The sequence below is a fragment of the Anopheles arabiensis genome, chromosome 3, assembly GCF_016920715.1.
Source record: "Anopheles arabiensis isolate DONGOLA chromosome 3, AaraD3, whole genome shotgun sequence".
Lineage (NCBI taxonomy): Eukaryota > Metazoa > Arthropoda > Insecta > Diptera > Culicidae > Anopheles > Anopheles arabiensis.
Window position 1 is genome coordinate 44374153 of NC_053518.1, and position 17420 is coordinate 44391572.

The window sequence follows — 17420 nt, forward strand, 5'->3', positions numbered from 1 at the left end:
TTAAGCCAATTGCATATGTTGCGGGAAGTTGTTTTGCGTAAATATGTATGCTTTACTGTCTACCAGTGTGCATGTGTAGCTTTGTTATGATCATTTTGGGTGACATGATAGTATGCAAAGTGTTGGGAAATAATGTTTTGCGTCAATAGTAAAACAATATCTGTGGTGATCGTGATTTTAAATCCTTTTTTTAATGACAAATTGGTTAACGATGACGGTTATGAAGAATTATAATTCTACCATGTGGAGGTATTGTCATGAATGAGTTAGTAAAATTATTATATCAGTTATCTAGTTAATTATCAATCGTTTTAAATAGTTGGTCCTATTAATCAAATAAGCTCGTTAGATCATTTTTTTAAAGGAACGGCCCGGCCGAATTTCGGGCAGATAACATTTTAACATGGTAAGGAAGTGTTTGAAAGGAAAGTGAAACGAACTAAAGCAACATGTACCATGTGCGATAAAACAAATGCTGCTACTCTGTGATGCGTCATCACTGACGATGCTAGTGTATGTGTGCGTGTGAGTTAATTAAGTGGAATACCCTTTTCAATTAAAACACGAACACCCTCCTCACGCTGTTCGTGTGTCGCAACGTGCAACCTGCTATGCTCACTCTATTCTCGGCTGTATCATTTACTGCTAGGGAGCGGTAATTGAACGCTATTGAGTGTGTATGTATCGCAAAGCGCTGCGGTGCAGTAGTCGGCTCAGTTACTCTTCATAACATCTTACAGAAAACGGAAGGAATAAAAGAGCAATGGCAGTGTATCTTTACCGAAGTACAGAGGCGCCTCACTTTGGATATTTTATGTTTACCGGAAATTTCTTGTATACACTGTCACAGGTTGTTTTTGACGTCAGCAACCGTTCTAATTATCTCTTGCTTTATCATTTGAACTTGAACGGTGCTCTATCTGCTATCTATAACAAGCTTTTTTGCCATTCCGGTTTTTTATATATGTCTTACGTAGAACATTATTCTTACCTACCATTCAACATATACAGTATCAATTCAGCAATTAATAACCATTTCAAATCTATTGCCTGGGATACCATATTTTTATTCATTTTTCATCACAAAGGTCTCATTTCATGCGTTGTAATTAAAAATAGCGCCTGAATTAATGTCAAATATTTGAATGGTAAGGTGAGATAGCTGGCTCACGTATAAAATTAGCATTTCAGAAATAAAAGTTTAAGTCTCTGCACCATCATCATATGAATGACGTTTAAAAGAAATTCAGATTTTCGCATACAAACGCTACGTATACCTATTACTAAGCATAAAGTTTAGTATTTTTGAACGAGTGTTATTGTAAATGTAGCTTCTTGAACATAGAATATAATATATTTATGATTTAATGGATAGATATCAATAATACTGTATCAATATTGATGTTAACAAAATAATTAATATTTCTAGTAGTTTAAAGATATTATACAACATCTGTAATATTTATCTGTTGAATATTACAACTCTCCAGACCAGATGGTTTCAACAAATGTAAAATGAAAATGTCACGCTTCCATAAGTAAGCCTCCAGAAATAGTGTCCAATAAAACGTGACCCAGCCAGTGCGACTATGTGACAGACTAATGCATACCTCGTCAAACGTTATGGCTGAGTGACTAGAACAGTTTAGGAAAGAACCGATAAACAAAACGACAGCTGACATTGAGGCCTAGGAAAAAAACAATCTTCCAAGAGAGTAGCAATTCCTAAAGATCCACCACCTGTGCCGCATATGTTTTACGGAATGGAAATAAAAGAACCTGGTCCGATCAGTTGAATGTTTAGTGGAGGTATGTGTTAGGCTTCGCTTAGGTCCTCAGACGTGCACTTGTTGTGGTTGGTCGACGACATGCACGAACTCTTAAGATGTCGCTATACTTCAGCAAATTAACGTCACACTCATCCTCGAGACAGTGGGAGCGACTTTCATGTGTTTGTTTTTTATATTGTAACAGAAGTATTTCTTCTTCAACATGTCTACGTCTCGCATTGCGCTGTTAACGATATGTTTACGAAACACATACTAACACATGCAGCACAATTTTGATGTATTGCAATATTGTCGTTCCTCTCTCTTGTTGCTTTTCAACAAATAAAACACAATGGAGAGAGAGAACTTGGCAACAGAATGTGCTTATTTCTAGTGTTAAGTTGTAAGAAATAATTAGAATATATCATAGTGCATTGTCTAACCCCTGATAGTTCTATATTGGCTAACAATATTCGAACCGATGAAACATATCAAGCAATCAAACATGCGAATTGTTCTCTTTTTTTAACTCTTTTTCAATGTTTATTAGCCACATAATGTATTATACTCATGCGAATCGTACATTATGTTTCAGGGTACGGCATATCGATCGCACTTTTCTTAGTAACTGTTGCATGTGAAAGTAACTAATATTAATATCTAAACCATGTGTGTCACCATGTTCTGGTCAAGCATCTAGGGTGAATTGTTGGACGAAATTGGTGAATGGTGGTGGAGGAAATTGGTGTGTTGTATATCTTCCGACTCGTCTTTCGTAGACGCAGTCATAGTGTCTGCTGCTTTAATGGGTTTTTCCAAACGTACATTGCGCCGGAACGGTCAAAATTTATACTGTGTGTGCCTGCACACAAAAGAGTATATGAAAAAAGAACTAGGTTTTTTTCAATGATAGAATGAAAATGCAGAAAAACGAAAATCAGTTTGCCTCTTTAATGATATTACTGTCAAACATTATTAATATTAGCCACTCTTTTATAAGAAATTTTGTTCGTTATTTTTTAACTTACTTTTCATTTAAAGCGTACGTTTTACGTACGTAAAATTTGGCTTAGCATCGTAAACGGGATAAACAAATGGAACTCCCTGATATGAATCCTTTGCTATATTTCTAATTTCACCATTACCATTAAGGTCATATTACATTTACTATAATCCAAAGCTTTTATACATTTTTTTGTGTTTAATAATAGTAGTTATCAATATTTTAATGTCAATTTATATATTTTTTGAATGAAATGAATGAAATTGGCGGAACGGGTGAGAAAAGAACAATCATTTTTAGTGTAAAAATTTTCTCGGACATTTGTACTACATTTTAATCGTATTTGAAATAATACAGAACAATTTTAGACTGTATTGTACTCATTTTGATACAATTTACAAACAAGCGATACAATTTTCATCATTATCATGTACACTGATTCTCCCATTAGCGGTGCAGGAGATACTAATGCATTTTAAATTGTTTCATTGGACAAAAGTCGTAAAGATTCATTTTTCACTAGCATCTGTTGCTTTGACTGACACTTTGCATGACAAAATATGGTAAAATTAAATGATTGCGTTGCTGTTGAGTGGCAAATGTATGTCCAAAACGGCATCGCGAAATTATGTGCGAAAGTGGCCATCACATTGCCCCTCTCGTAACATTCTTGGAATTAAATACATCATTAACAAGCTAAGTGCCGAAATGTGTGCCATTTCGGAAGCGATAAAACCGCAGCCATGGCACTGGTGTAGCAATAACCCCTTAAAAGGAACGGGATCCTTTTTTCGAACCCCGTTGGTGAAGACCGCAAAGTTCATTTATCATTGGTTCAATCAGACGACTCAATGTTTATGTGTGTGTTTTTGTTTTTTTCGGACGGGTTGATCTCTTGATACTTCCAATTTGACGAATTCTTTGCCATGTTGTAATCATCTTTCCGAATGTAATCATCTTTGCAATGTATGACCAAGGATGTGTCAGAAGCAACAATGTTCACACGACTAGGGAGACAATACTGTTAGGGGGATAAAGCATATATTAACAACACAAATTGCCCCGTTTTGGCTTGCAACGCCCACAAGATGAAGATCTTGTTAATGGACATCAATTTATACATGATATGTTATATCCTCCATCCTTTGCCGTTGCTGGACAATCAAACAGAACAGCATTAAATATGTTATATTATACTCAATTGCTGACAAGAAAATATAACTTATAACATAAATTAGGGGTGGAAAGTCGTCAACTGGTGGGACATAACATGCCCGTCGTAGATTCAAGCCTTGAATGAACCGTCCACCAGTAGCAAGAACTGACTATCCAGTTGCATGAAACTGAATAAGTCTCTAAAGCCTATATAGGCATGTGCCTAGGACGTTACGCCGAATAAATAAAGATTATTGAACGATATCGCAGCTGTTGTGTTTATTTCATACTCTTGCAGGCAACAAAAAAACCAACTCGACAATCGATGCAAACTACTGACCCAAATGCAGAATATAGTTTTGCACTTACATAACAATCCGTAGTGTATTAGTAGTAACGCTCAAAATAGGGTCTTGATTAACCTTATTCACAACGATCCATCCCTACTAGATGGAGTATCGATACATTCGCTGTGAATGGAAGCCATATTAATCGGCCAATGGCTTCCTGGCCAACTGACACTAATACTGTTCGCTTTCCCTCGGTTTCGTTGAATTGTGTCGACACGAAAAGGTAACGGGCAAGAATGTAAGCAGCACAGGCACACACCTTACACGTAGATCGCAAACAAACATGCCCTCCCCCATGCCAGCCCGCGGTGATGTCACTAGTCAGCTGCTTCGTAATGCAGGACTAGGGAGATTCGCGTCGTTCCAAGCTTCAAGGCAACTCTCAATATGGACACTTGACCCTGTGGGGAGCCCTCAAAAAAGGTGTGGACTTGTGCAGTTAGTGTCGTTAGGGGTGGGATATAATCAATTTGAAATCTATTACTCGTGGCTGCGCTCGACCGACTATCAAGCGACATTCCCTTCCGATAAGCAATGGACTGTGTAGAATATTGATGATGTGATCTTGGTGTTTGTCAAAGGTCACACCCGCTAACCGAATTTATTGACTTCTTTTGTGTACCATAGTAAAAAAGACTGTAGCAAAACTACAACCTAGGCAAGTTTGAACCACGGTGAATGATGTCATACGGTCAAAAAGAGGGATATCTTGGGGCAGAGATACAACAAACAAAACTTGTCCGGTCACTTGGTGCTTCAAACCAGCTGGCTAACGTCCATCCATCGTTGCTTATGTATTGGGTTTTCTAACACCCTCACCGTGTGTGTTAGTAAAATCAACCGCACGTCACATCGGTAAACATCGCAGGCAAATGGACATTCATCGGTACAGCTAAACGTAGTTTTACTGCCTTGGAGAATGTTACTTCATGATGACGCCATCTTAGCACAAACTTGTCATCCATAGATACGAAAGTGAGTCACGTATGAATACGTAGCCTTACCGAAGATACGTTAAAGATTGTGTTTACCATTTGTTGGTAAATAAGTTTTCATTGTTTTGTTTTGATTGAATCTTTCGCCGGACTGTTGTTTTTGCTTGTTCCTTTCGAAATAGTTCACTGGGGCAGCAGTACGTTTTGGGAGAAGATAGATGATTGATGCCACCTTCTAACTTTTAAACGATGAATAGTATTTTTTATTAAAACCTCCATCACGCGTGTCCTTCAATGAATGGTTATTACAAATGTTAAAGACTGCCCACATCTAAGGTATGGATCGTTTACTACTGTAGTGCAATGGAAATAAATCGGTCATTAATATTGGTTACACCTTCGATGTTTGATGGTGTAGGACATACCTTAGTCTTGCTATGTACTTGCATTATTCTCACAGTGAAGGCATATTCGTTCGTCGTAGTTGTCCGATGTTCATTAACAACACTTACAATAATCTAACCAAAACGAGCCTAGAGATAAATCGTAGAAAGTCCTCCTTCACCAGACGACCTTGATAAACGGTGGAACCGAAGTCTCAACGTTGTCGTTAGTAGCATTTTTTTTGTTTAGCCTAGCTAAAACTGGTTTCTCTCAGCTAAACCTAATCAAGAGAACAGTTCAGCATTCGGTCAGGTGTGTACTTAAATGTATGCTAATTAGTCTTGCATTCAACTGAATCAAATATAGCCTTTATTTTTAATATGATATTTTTGAGCTTAATGATAAAAACATTACTACATTAGACACCGACGTTTAGAAGTTTTTCATTAATTAATTAGATAAAACGTAATGCATAACTTTAAAAAACTGAACTTTTTTCAATTTCTTTAGTTAAGCATATGTACGACTCTTAAAAATGAAGATCAATAATGATTATGTGAATCGTTTCCCGTACCACAGCCTGTGTAGTGCATGGGTGCAATATGTGAATAAATTAAAGAGTAAATGCTAATTGATTGTGCACACAAGACCTTGTCGTACGATATATGATATATGTTGTGTGACTTATAAACTAAAACTCTGGTCAATATTTGTATATAGCCCAGATTCTTGAATTTTCCTTATATTAGTCTTAGAATATTATGCTTTTAGTTGCATAACAATAATTTATTAATCGCAACGCCTTGGTTTTATAAACAGTGTTTATCGTATATGGTTATTGATTTCATTTTTGTAAACTATAAAAATGATGTCACATTAATAAACTGAAATGTTGTTTATTAACTTTTGTTCATTGCGTTATACACCAGAGACCAGGCCAACAATATCCATTTTTATTCTATCGTACTGATTATGGTCAGTTTTAGCAACCGTACTATTATTAAAGCATAATGCAGCTATTTTGTTCGCCATTCTAGACTGCCCCATTATTGGTATGAATGACAGTAAACTTCCACAGTTGATTGTTTTGTGGCACAGTCAGATGGCTTCGGGTGGCCACTGCTTTGTTATTAGAGACGGATGGTGATCCTTCTCGACCGGCCCGGAATCCATTTTGACCCGCCATCACACACCACCACCCTTCCGATAGTTACCATCCACTCGGAATCTGGGCCATTATATACCCTCAGGAAGGGGGGCTATTAGTTGACTGTGCAAATGGAACGTCGCAACACGTCCATCAGCCGCGGGCTGTCTCTCTGCTCCTGTATCCGTAAGCTGAATTATTCATATTCAAATTGTGCGATTGTGACCGCAAGTTTCTAAAAAAACTGAAGAAGAGCAAAAGGAAACGAACTAAAGAGAACAAAACTGCGATCGGAAGCGTTCGTTCAAGTGCTCCAACCGCTTCGCGTTGGCGTCATTCGACCGGCCACGATTCTGTCCACACGCCAGCTCTCTTTCCCGTCTGACGTGGAGCTGCTACTACTACTCGAGTGTAGGTGGCTAAAAGGGTGGCGTATCAGAGGCCGAGGCATGTTGTGAAACCAAAGCGGTCTAAATTATCGATCGTCTTGATGTGTGGTATCGCACCGAGTCGAGCCTAATACTAATGCCGAAGAGTTTAATTTATGCGCCTTTGTTGTGTTGCCACAAGTATCCAGAACACACGTTCTCGAAACTGAGCCACTTGAAATTTTGGGAAACATACATATAAAGAACTGTAAATCGAACATTCCAAAGAATATTATAAATTCAAGGTTACTGTTATATCTCATCAACGTGTTACATCTCATATGAAAATCGTAATAAATATCATCCAATATGTGTTTTTTTACTCGAATTATTAAAGAGACAAATGAAACAGAAATGCTCAAAGTCTTTATAAGCCAAACAACCAACCAATCAACTCTACTTGTTCTTATAGATTACATTTAAACAATAAGAGCTCTATAATTGGGATTATGTTGGTTTCCGTCTCTTACGCATGAATTTTCTTATTTTTTAGATATATTGAATTTGTTTTAATTACTTATTGTGTTTCTTTACATCATACATTTTCTAAATCATATAATTAAGTGCATTTTATTTCCAAAACATTTCAACGGAAAAGTAAGTTTGGAACCGAAACTGCAAATACAAAAACTTATCTCCATGTTTAATTATAGCTACGCAGTCCCGGCATAGGGTATTGCTAGTCTTATTTACTCGTAATTACCCGTTATCTTACAGCAAATAATGAGCAAATATTATAGAATAGCTGTTCATTCACGGCTTCCTTCAAACGCGAATGGACGGCGAATTAAAGCTGTAAACGCCGTTAAAGAATTTCGTTTTGTTTTGTCGCGATCCTTTAAACGCAGACTAATTGGACGTGATCTGTATCGCATTGGAATCTACAATCATTGCACCAATGCGGGTAATTAGACATGTCTCAACCTCCCTCCAGTTTTACTTAATATTTGTAGTTAAGTTTAGTTTTTTTTAGTTTAGGAGGATTTAGGATGATTTTGCTTTTAGGAACTAACACGGAAATCAAGTTAGTGAGTGTGAAGTTTGAAGTGTTTTTATTAAAAAGTTTGCTCATCTATTGTCCACTATGCCATGCAGTTTTTGTTTTAAAATGAGATATTTATCGCATGTTTTGAAAAAAAGCACGTAAAAAAATAAATGCATAAGTACTTGAGCATTCGCTCTATTCACTCATTTCTCATTATCAGTTTTGTTATTGTCGATGAATTGACGCGCTACTAAAATATTCTCTGGAAAATTGCAGAACCTCTAAATATTAGTATCAATCATCCAAAAGTATGTCTCGTGTGCGATTACATTGAAATTGTCTATTTTATCTATTTAAAATTCAATAGAGACGGCATTCAATAGGATTGCAATGATCTAAATGACAAAAAATTGACGACGAAAAGCATGCATAATGCTGATTAGAATGCGTTTTGTTTTTATCCAGTGGCGTTATTTTGTGTTGTTTGGCGTGACAAAAATGTGTGTGGCTTTGTGGCTTTAGCCAAGTAGTAATATAATTCAACGATGTATCCTAGACGGGTATATACGTGGTCTTGTTTGTTCTCTGATAAGCCGTTATTTTACGGCTTATTGGTGGTTAGCTGGTTAGGCTTGACTGAGTATCATGTGTAAGAGTGTTTATAAAAGGTTGAACTCACATGCGGAATCGTTGATTTGGTCACCTTGCTGCTGGTATAGATCTAGATTATGATACATCTATGACTATCTATCCATCCACACGCTTTCACCTTTTCTTCATACATGGCTTTCATGTCCAGCCGATATTAAGCTAACAAAAAAGTATATAATAAAACGAAAACCAAACCAATGCTTTTGTCATATATGTATTCATGTTTCATAAATGAACATGGTTCGTAGGTTTTCAGTCACAATGATGCGATGCGACCGCTGTGTGTCAAACGGCCACCACATGGTCAAAAGTCGCTGAACAAATTCATTTCAGAGGTTTCCTTGAAAGCCTACTTCATTGTTTCTTGTTGTTCTATATCATGTTCATTAATACTCCCTCTCCCTTTTTCTTTTTGTCATCGTGCGAAAGGACTTCCTGATGGGTGTGTCATTTCCGAAATAACCATCAAACAGAACCTTATCGCATATTACGCTCAAACTTCACTGTGTGAAATTGTTACGGATATTTTACAAATATTAGGTACAATATGTTTTATAATTAAAATTTATGAAATTAAATCCTTCGTCCAATACTTCATAAGTTTAACCTTTTATTTTACATTATTTTACTTTTTCCACATACTAACATGTACAAAAACGTTATGTAAATTCAACAATGTCACAAGTGTAGCATGTGGAAAACCTTTGTGGCTGTTCCAATTCAAAGGTTGCACTTTGTTCATCATTAATTTGTTTATATTAATTTTTGTTCATGATTTAATGATTACTCAGTATAGACAAACCTCTTCACATTCTACCCACGCCTCGTAAACTCATCAGAAAGTTTAATGTTCTTCATGTGAAATGGGGTGATATATGCACACAAAAATAGCTGTATATTCCAAGACATAAGTCAAATATGTTAAATTCACCCTAATCGATTATGTCATCAGTAAGATGCTTTACATTACGTCGTGACTTAATTCTTTCCATGAAATTTGTTTCTTTGAATGACACCACATTGAACATTAAAACAAACAACTGCTTGTATCGTTTGTGAAGTAGCAACGGTTTATTTCATCAATAGCAAAATCCAAATCGAACGACAGTTATTTTCAAAATCTAAATCTTTTCTTATAAAAACGACATTTTTATAGCAAACAGCACCATTAGTATCATATAAATATAGTTCTTACAAAATATAAACAGACATTGGGGCCCTTCACGATTCTAGTCAGCTTTTTGTATGGAGTTTGACAGTTGGAGGCTGAAATCATGTCAACATTCCATACAAAACCACATACAAAACTAGCCTGCAATTTTCAGTGTAGATTATTCTAGCCTCAAAGCTAGAATTAGATTCGAGTACCTGCTCGAAAAATGGCAACACAAGGTGGTGTTTACATTTATCTCAAGGTGCATTAAAGAGATATACATTAAAGAGATCTGGTGATGGAATCCAGAATCAAAGTGTATGTATTCCAGGTGGTTTCATAGCATGTTTTTTTATAACCAAATTTGAATTTCATTTTTTGACAGAACGGGTGAAAACTTTTGCTCAAACAAGCATTCTTAAGGCTTGACGAATACAAAAACACTTGTAAAATCATTATTCAGAAACTGAAGCGATAAAAATCAGACTTCTAAATTCATACACCTTGGGATAAGCACACCTGTATATTATACCGACTTAAATAGCTGCTCGAAAACTGCTATACAATGCAAACAGCTGACAGGCTGAAATTTCAGCCTACGAACTTAAAACGGAAAGGGCCCCATTATCTGTTTTATTTTGCAATTATTTATCGATAAATCATATTTTGAAAACTATGGGATCAGGCTTTTTCAGTTGTAGTAAATTGATACACCTTGGAATTTGATCGCTAATATAATATTGTATAATATAATAATATAATATTGTACTTTTAAGATGTTTGCAATTACAAATTCGGTTAGAAAACAAATTCCTATTGTCATCACATGACTTAGGAGTGTAAACGTCTCATCACCTAGTTGCTCCATCATGGATGGTCACGCAAACTATTGACAGGTTAATTACTTTTTGTTTGAATAGTACATGAAAGCAACGTACTGACGGAACGGTAAATGTTCCCATTTGCTCTATCGGAAGTACTTAATCAAGCTTCACTCTCAGCGGCTGAACAATTGCATAACCAAACCTCCCTAACGGATGACAACCGGTTTCTACAACGGCTACTTACTGACACTGACGCTTAATGTTCTATTTCTGCTCTCTTCAACGTAACGAAAAGAGATTTTTGTTCAAATAGCTGTTTTTTACATAGTGAAAATTTTATTACTATCACTATTACCATTACTTTTGATATAAAAAAGTTTAAAATTTAAAAACAACAAACACAGCTTTGTCCGTATTAGCAATTGATTCAGATAGTTTTTTTTGTACTTCTACTACAAGTGAATTGAGTTTACCTTTGTATAATTCTGGTATTTTCGGAGCTTTAGTTTTGGACCTCATGCTTAAGTAGTTCCTTGTTAAGAATTTAAATCACCAATTTAAAGAACCAGTAAGTTTAATTGTTTCCTCAGTTTCCAAACCGTTTTCTTTTTCCTAGTAAATTTCCTAGGCAACACTCTTGCTTTTTCCAGTATTATGATTGTGGATACCCATGCACCACACTATCTTTGTATGTAATCTAATGTAATAGCTTAGATTCATTGAATGCGTCCGAAGCGAGATCTTACGGCGCTCATTCGGAATCCTAGGGATGGCAGCACATTTCATGTGCTCGGTTCTAAAACATCGTAAATAACTATATTAACTATCTAGTTCGTAAGAAATCATAGGAAAAATGAATAAAATGTCGGGACGTTCTCCGCAGCTACGAATGCATTCAATGATAACTGCCAATGTCTCATGAGTAATCGAAAAGATACTACCCGTGTATAATGACCCCCTTAATCTGATTTTTGACCTAAAAAAGAGTCGTTATACACGTTAAAATACGATATATCAACTATCATGATACAAAATAGTCATCTTTTCAGCACGTTAGAAAATGGTCATCTCTTTCAAATGTATTTCTCATAAGCTTTTACTGTATCTACCATGAACTAAGTTTAATACTAAGACGAACATCATAACTTTATTCAACTTTGTTTAGTCTTTAAATCCAAAATATTCTGATTAAATTTACTACAGACTTCAGACTACCACATTTTAAACGTATTGACGTGCATGTAAGCTATCGATGCATTAAAAGCTAACCAGCAACAAAATAGGACCAAGAGATTAATTCACAGCGTAAGGTTTTGAGTTTTTCAAGTAAAACATTAATTTGTGTAGTGTATTTTTTTGTATTACACACAACTGCATGTAACGTGAAGCTACAGTTGCGACAGCTTCAAGATCTGAGATCCATTAAGTTAAGTCATGAGAATACTACCTGGAGACATAGTTTATGAAAAACACGTACCAGTGTGATCGTTCATAAAAGGAATGCAAAGGAATGACATGATCCTTGTTTCAGCCCGCACAGTGTATTACGAACCTGGCGAGATAAACTGTTAATCCACCGGTTCGTCTCAAGAAGGCCAAAGCACGAACGCGATAATTGCTGTCTTGTTATTTGAGAGCAATTATTTTTTCCCCAATTAACAAGCGGTTCCATCATTGGACGAAAGTGTGTTGCCTTGATGCAATTCCGTAACTGAAGAAAGTTGTGCGAACGTTCATAAGCATTATCAAGCATATATTTTATTATATATATTAGCAATTTGGTTTTTTATCTTAATCGTTCATCTGTTATATACGCTATGCGCTATAGAATTGAAACGGACCCTGCAAAATGATGTTCATTTTATCACATGTACCTCGATGAGTTGAGCAGCACAAACGAACATATAATCGAGGTCACAACTCTGCCTAGTTGCGTCAGACGAGCGCATGAACATTTCTTCTCAATTTGTCACAATCGTTTTGATATAGTTCTGCTATCACTCATTAGCAAGAATCAGTATGATGAATGATGGAGTTTAGTTTATGTCAAATGTCTTAATAGATGGTATTCTTAACCATGATTTTAATTATTGGTCAGATTTTATTCGTTGATGCAACAGATTCTCTCAGCTGCTCAACAATTTTGTAAAGCTGCATGTTAGCCGCCACACATGTTGTTTGCTGCCTATTCTTCCTATTCGGCCTAAGTTGATGAATTCTGTAACGGCAAGGTCTGTAAGTGAAAGCAAATGCATATCTTTGAACACCAAAATAGGATTATTGCTGTAAATAGGATAAATAATAGTGTACACAAACATGCTTCAGCCCTAGCCAAGCAGTCGTTGATGGAATCCAGATGGCCCACTAACAAGTTGGGAGAATATTGATGCCGTCCCGTGCATCGAAAAACAGGCCCCTAACCTTTGCCCCTCAATCGATGGTTGAATTGCATGAAATGGACAGTGTTGCTGTTGTAATTTTGTTTCCGATGCACATTGCTGAAATACTGGGAATCTACATTTTTGGTCTCTCTAATCATTCATTTTTGGTTTCATAGAAAAACATATTTAAAACATAGATCTTTGATACCAATAATTAAAAGATAATGATATTATCCAACGTATGTCTTGGGGTCCTTACTTCCTTGATACTTATGTGGGGCACTACTCACTTAACTAATTGAGTATTGCAACTGTTTTTAAACAGTCTAGCCATGTTACCATTGCTATCTTCTTTCAATTCAAGCTTAAGGATTAATAAACGTCTTGCATGGTGTAATGGTGATTTCTCCGCCCTTGAAGACAGCTCTCAACACATATTCATGAGCAGATTTTGATTCCAAAATTAGCTGCATACACAGTAAAGTTGCAAGCCACAAATGCCTCAGACATTACACACCTTAAGTTTGAATTTATTAGTGTCTGTTTTCTTTGTGGTATGAGCCGATTTTGTACTGTTGTAATTAATGGGTTTAAGTACGGCAAACAATCGTTTACGTGCAAGTGAGCAAAGTTTAACAGCAATGAGTTTCGATGCTATTTGTATTTCACAGGTTAAATATGTCAGATCATTAATTTCGCTTTCTTTTCCGTTTTTTCATGCACAACTAGAACGACACAAACACAGCGTTCCTGAGAGCAGCGCGGGCAGGGGATCTACAGAAACTGATAGAGTACCTAGAAACCGGTCAAGTGACCGACATCAACACGTGCAATACGGTATGGATGGAAGATTTGGTGCAGATGAAACGATCAGCTCTTATGTCCCTGTATTTCTTTTCTTTGTAGAACGGTCTGAACGCACTGCATCTAGCGGCAAAAGATGGTCACTATGACATCGTGAACGAGCTGTTGAAACGCGGTGCGCTCGTCGATAATGCCACCAAGAAGGGTAACACAGCGCTTCACATCGCTTCATTGGCTGGCCAAAAGGAAATCATTCAACTGCTTCTGCAGTACAACGCATCGGTTAATGTGCAGTCTCAGAACGGATTTACGCCGCTCTACATGGCTGCGCAGGAAAACCACGACGAGTGTGTGAATTATCTGCTAGCAAAGGGTGCTAATCCAGCGCTAGCTACTGAGGTAAGCTACACAGAATAGTTGAATAATGAGTGTAGACATTACAATACTACTTTTTCCAATTATAATAACATTTTTCTATTGTTTTCAGGATGGCTTTACACCGTTGGCGGTAGCAATGCAGCAAGGTCACGATAAAGTAGTTGCAGTGCTCCTTGAAAGCGACACTCGTGGAAAGGTTCGATTACCAGCTCTTCACATAGCAGCTAAAAAGGATGACGTAAAAGCGGCGAAGCTGTTGCTAGAGGTGAATATAAATGAATATAAGAACTTTTAATAAGAAAAGAGCTGTCAAGAGCGATAATTAGATAATGTCAGGTTACCCTTATTCAGTACAAATAGTTCTCTATACCACCATTCATTACTTCATGTGAAATCGAAGGATGTAAAAATAGATTTTTTTAAATAATCTTTGTGTTAGGTCTAACTTAAATAATATATTTGATCCTCCCGGCTTAAATAAGAATAGACCCCTAATTATGCGTTTTATCGATTACTCAATACTTTATTCGTCGAAGGTGGTGTAGTAGAACTACGCATTTATGTGACAATTCAAAACGAACGTTTTGTAATAACTTTATACCTTGTAAAATATGCAAGATGTAAGTAAATAGGGCATCTTGAAGATGTTGTTGAACGTCGTCCCGGATGTTTACATAATGTAGCTTCATTGCAATTTGTATCTTCGTAGCAAACATGAATTCCTCGTATCCTCATAGCTGAAATGTGTATAATTTAATCAATTAACTAAATTCCATCTTATTTCATCCAAATTTACAGAATGAGCACAATCCAGACGTATCATCCAAAAGCGGCTTCACTCCACTACACATCGCTGCTCACTACGGCAATGTAAACGTCGCTCAACTTTTGATTGAGAAAGGTGCAGACGTGAACTTTACTGCAAAACACAACATCACACCACTACACGTTGCGTGCAAGTGGGGAAAGCTGAACATGGTAAAGCTGCTGATCGCTAACCATGGTCGCATCGACAGTATCACCCGGGACGGTCTTACGCCTCTTCACTGTGCCGCCCGGTCAGGCCACGATCAGGTGATCGAAGTATTGTTAGAACATGGGGCCGAGATCATTTCCAAGACCAAAAACGGACTTGCCCCGCTGCATATGGCGGCCCAGGGCGAACACGTCAGCGCGGCTCGCATTTTACTAATGAACAAATCACCCGTTGATGATATTACGATCGACTATCTCACTGCGCTCCACGTCGCCGCCCACTGTGGTCACGTGAAGGTAGCAAAGCTGCTGCTCGACCGAAATGCCGATCCAAATGCACGGGCACTGAACGGTTTTACACCGTTGCATATTGCTTGCAAAAAGAATCGTATTAAGGTGGTGGAGCTTCTCCTAAACCATGGTGCAACAATTGGAGCAACAACGGAGAGCGGCCTAACGCCGCTGCACGTGGCCAGCTTTATGGGATGCATGAATATCGTGATCTATCTGCTGCAGCACGATGCAAGTCCGGACATACCGACTGTTCGCGGTGAAACTCCACTTCATCTGGCAGCACGTGCTAAGCAGACGGACATTATACGCATATTACTTCGAAATGGAGCGTACGTAAATGCACAAGCTCGTGAAGATCAGACACCGCTTCATGTCGCTTCAAGGTAACAATTATTTTGTATTTCCTTACTTATAGCTCGAAATTAATCATTCTATTCTTTTGGCAACAGAATTGGTAACATGGAAATTGTGATGCTGCTTTTGCAACACGGCGCAAAGATTGATGCTGTTACGAAGGACAACTACACACCGCTACACATCGCAGCAAAGGAGGGCCAGGATGAAGTGGCAGCATTGTTACTGGACAGTGAAGCCAACGTAGAAGCGGTTACGAAAAAAGGCTTTACACCGTTGCATTTGGCGGCAAAGTATGGTAATCTTAAGTGCGCCGAACTGCTGCTAGAGCGCGGTGCCCAAGTGGATGTACAGGGCAAGAACGGTGTTACCCCGTTGCACGTTGCTAGTCACTACGATCATCAAAAGGTAGCGCTTTTGCTGCTTGAGAAAGGTGCTTCACCGTACTCGCCAGCTAAGAACGGCCATACCCCATTGCACATTGCGTCGAAGAAGAATCAGCTGAACATCGCAACCACGCTGCTGGACTACAAGGCAGACGCAAATGCGGAGAGTAAAACCGGTTTCACACCGCTTCACCTATCTGCCCAAGAAGGTCATGGTGACATGGCCCGTGTGCTGCTGGACAATGGGGCAGATCCAAACCATGCCGCTAAAAATGGGCTAACACCATTGCACTTGTGCGCGCAGGAAGACCATGTAGGCATTGCCGAAACGCTGCTGGAGCACAAGGCTCGCATCGATCCGGTTACAAAGACTGGCTTTACACCGCTGCACGTAGCGGCTCATTTTGGCCAGGCGGGAATGGTGAAGTACCTGATCGAAAACGATGCTAACATCGAAATGAAGACCAATATTGGCCATACACCGTTGCATCAGGCTGCTCAGCAAGGGCACACACTCATTATTAACATTCTTCTAAAGAACAAAGCTAATCCGGAAGCAGTTACTAATGGCGGCCAGACAGCGCTTTCGATTGCGGACAAACTGGGCTACATCACAGTGGTGGAAACGTTAAAGGTAGTCACAGAGACCAGTGTCACACAGACAGTGGATGAAAAGTTTAAGATCGTTGGACCGGAAACTATTCACGAGACGTTCCTGTCGGACTCAGAAGATGAGGGTAAGTTGATACAATGGTTTAAAACGGGACTATATTTACTTTCGGCGAAGCTTGTAAATTATGCTTGGAAATGTATGGGTTCAATTGAGATGAATCTCCCTATCATACTATGTTCTGTTGTTAGCGTCTTACGTAAAATGCTTTTTGTAATTTGTAAATATGCTCCCCAGTATAGTATACGAACCATATCAGTATACGAACATGAACTTGTCGTGGGAGGTCTTTGGTTGGGCTCATGTTGGGAATTGCTGAAAAATCTAGCAGTTGAAGGATCTATAAATCACAAGATATATCTTTTGTTGTTGTAATTTGCAAAACATAAGTTGC

The 17420-nt window shown here is 37.9% G+C and overlaps 1 protein-coding gene across 10 annotated transcripts in view; it reads left to right on the forward strand.

Annotated features, from left to right (window-relative positions):
* The window catches only part of LOC120902280 (ankyrin-3), a 51892-nt gene that overhangs the window by 16504 nt on the left and 17968 nt on the right, over positions 1-17420 (forward strand). For all 10 annotated transcript variants that reach the window (XM_040310896.1, XM_040310894.1, XM_040310902.1 and 7 more), the window contains exons 3-7: positions 13895-14002; positions 14072-14368; positions 14457-14612; positions 15146-15999; positions 16066-17093. In XM_040310896.1, the coding sequence (XP_040166830.1) occupies positions 13895-14002; positions 14072-14368; positions 14457-14612; positions 15146-15999; positions 16066-17093 (2443 nt within the window). The remainder of the gene's footprint in view (positions 1-13894; positions 14003-14071; positions 14369-14456; positions 14613-15145; positions 16000-16065; positions 17094-17420) is intronic.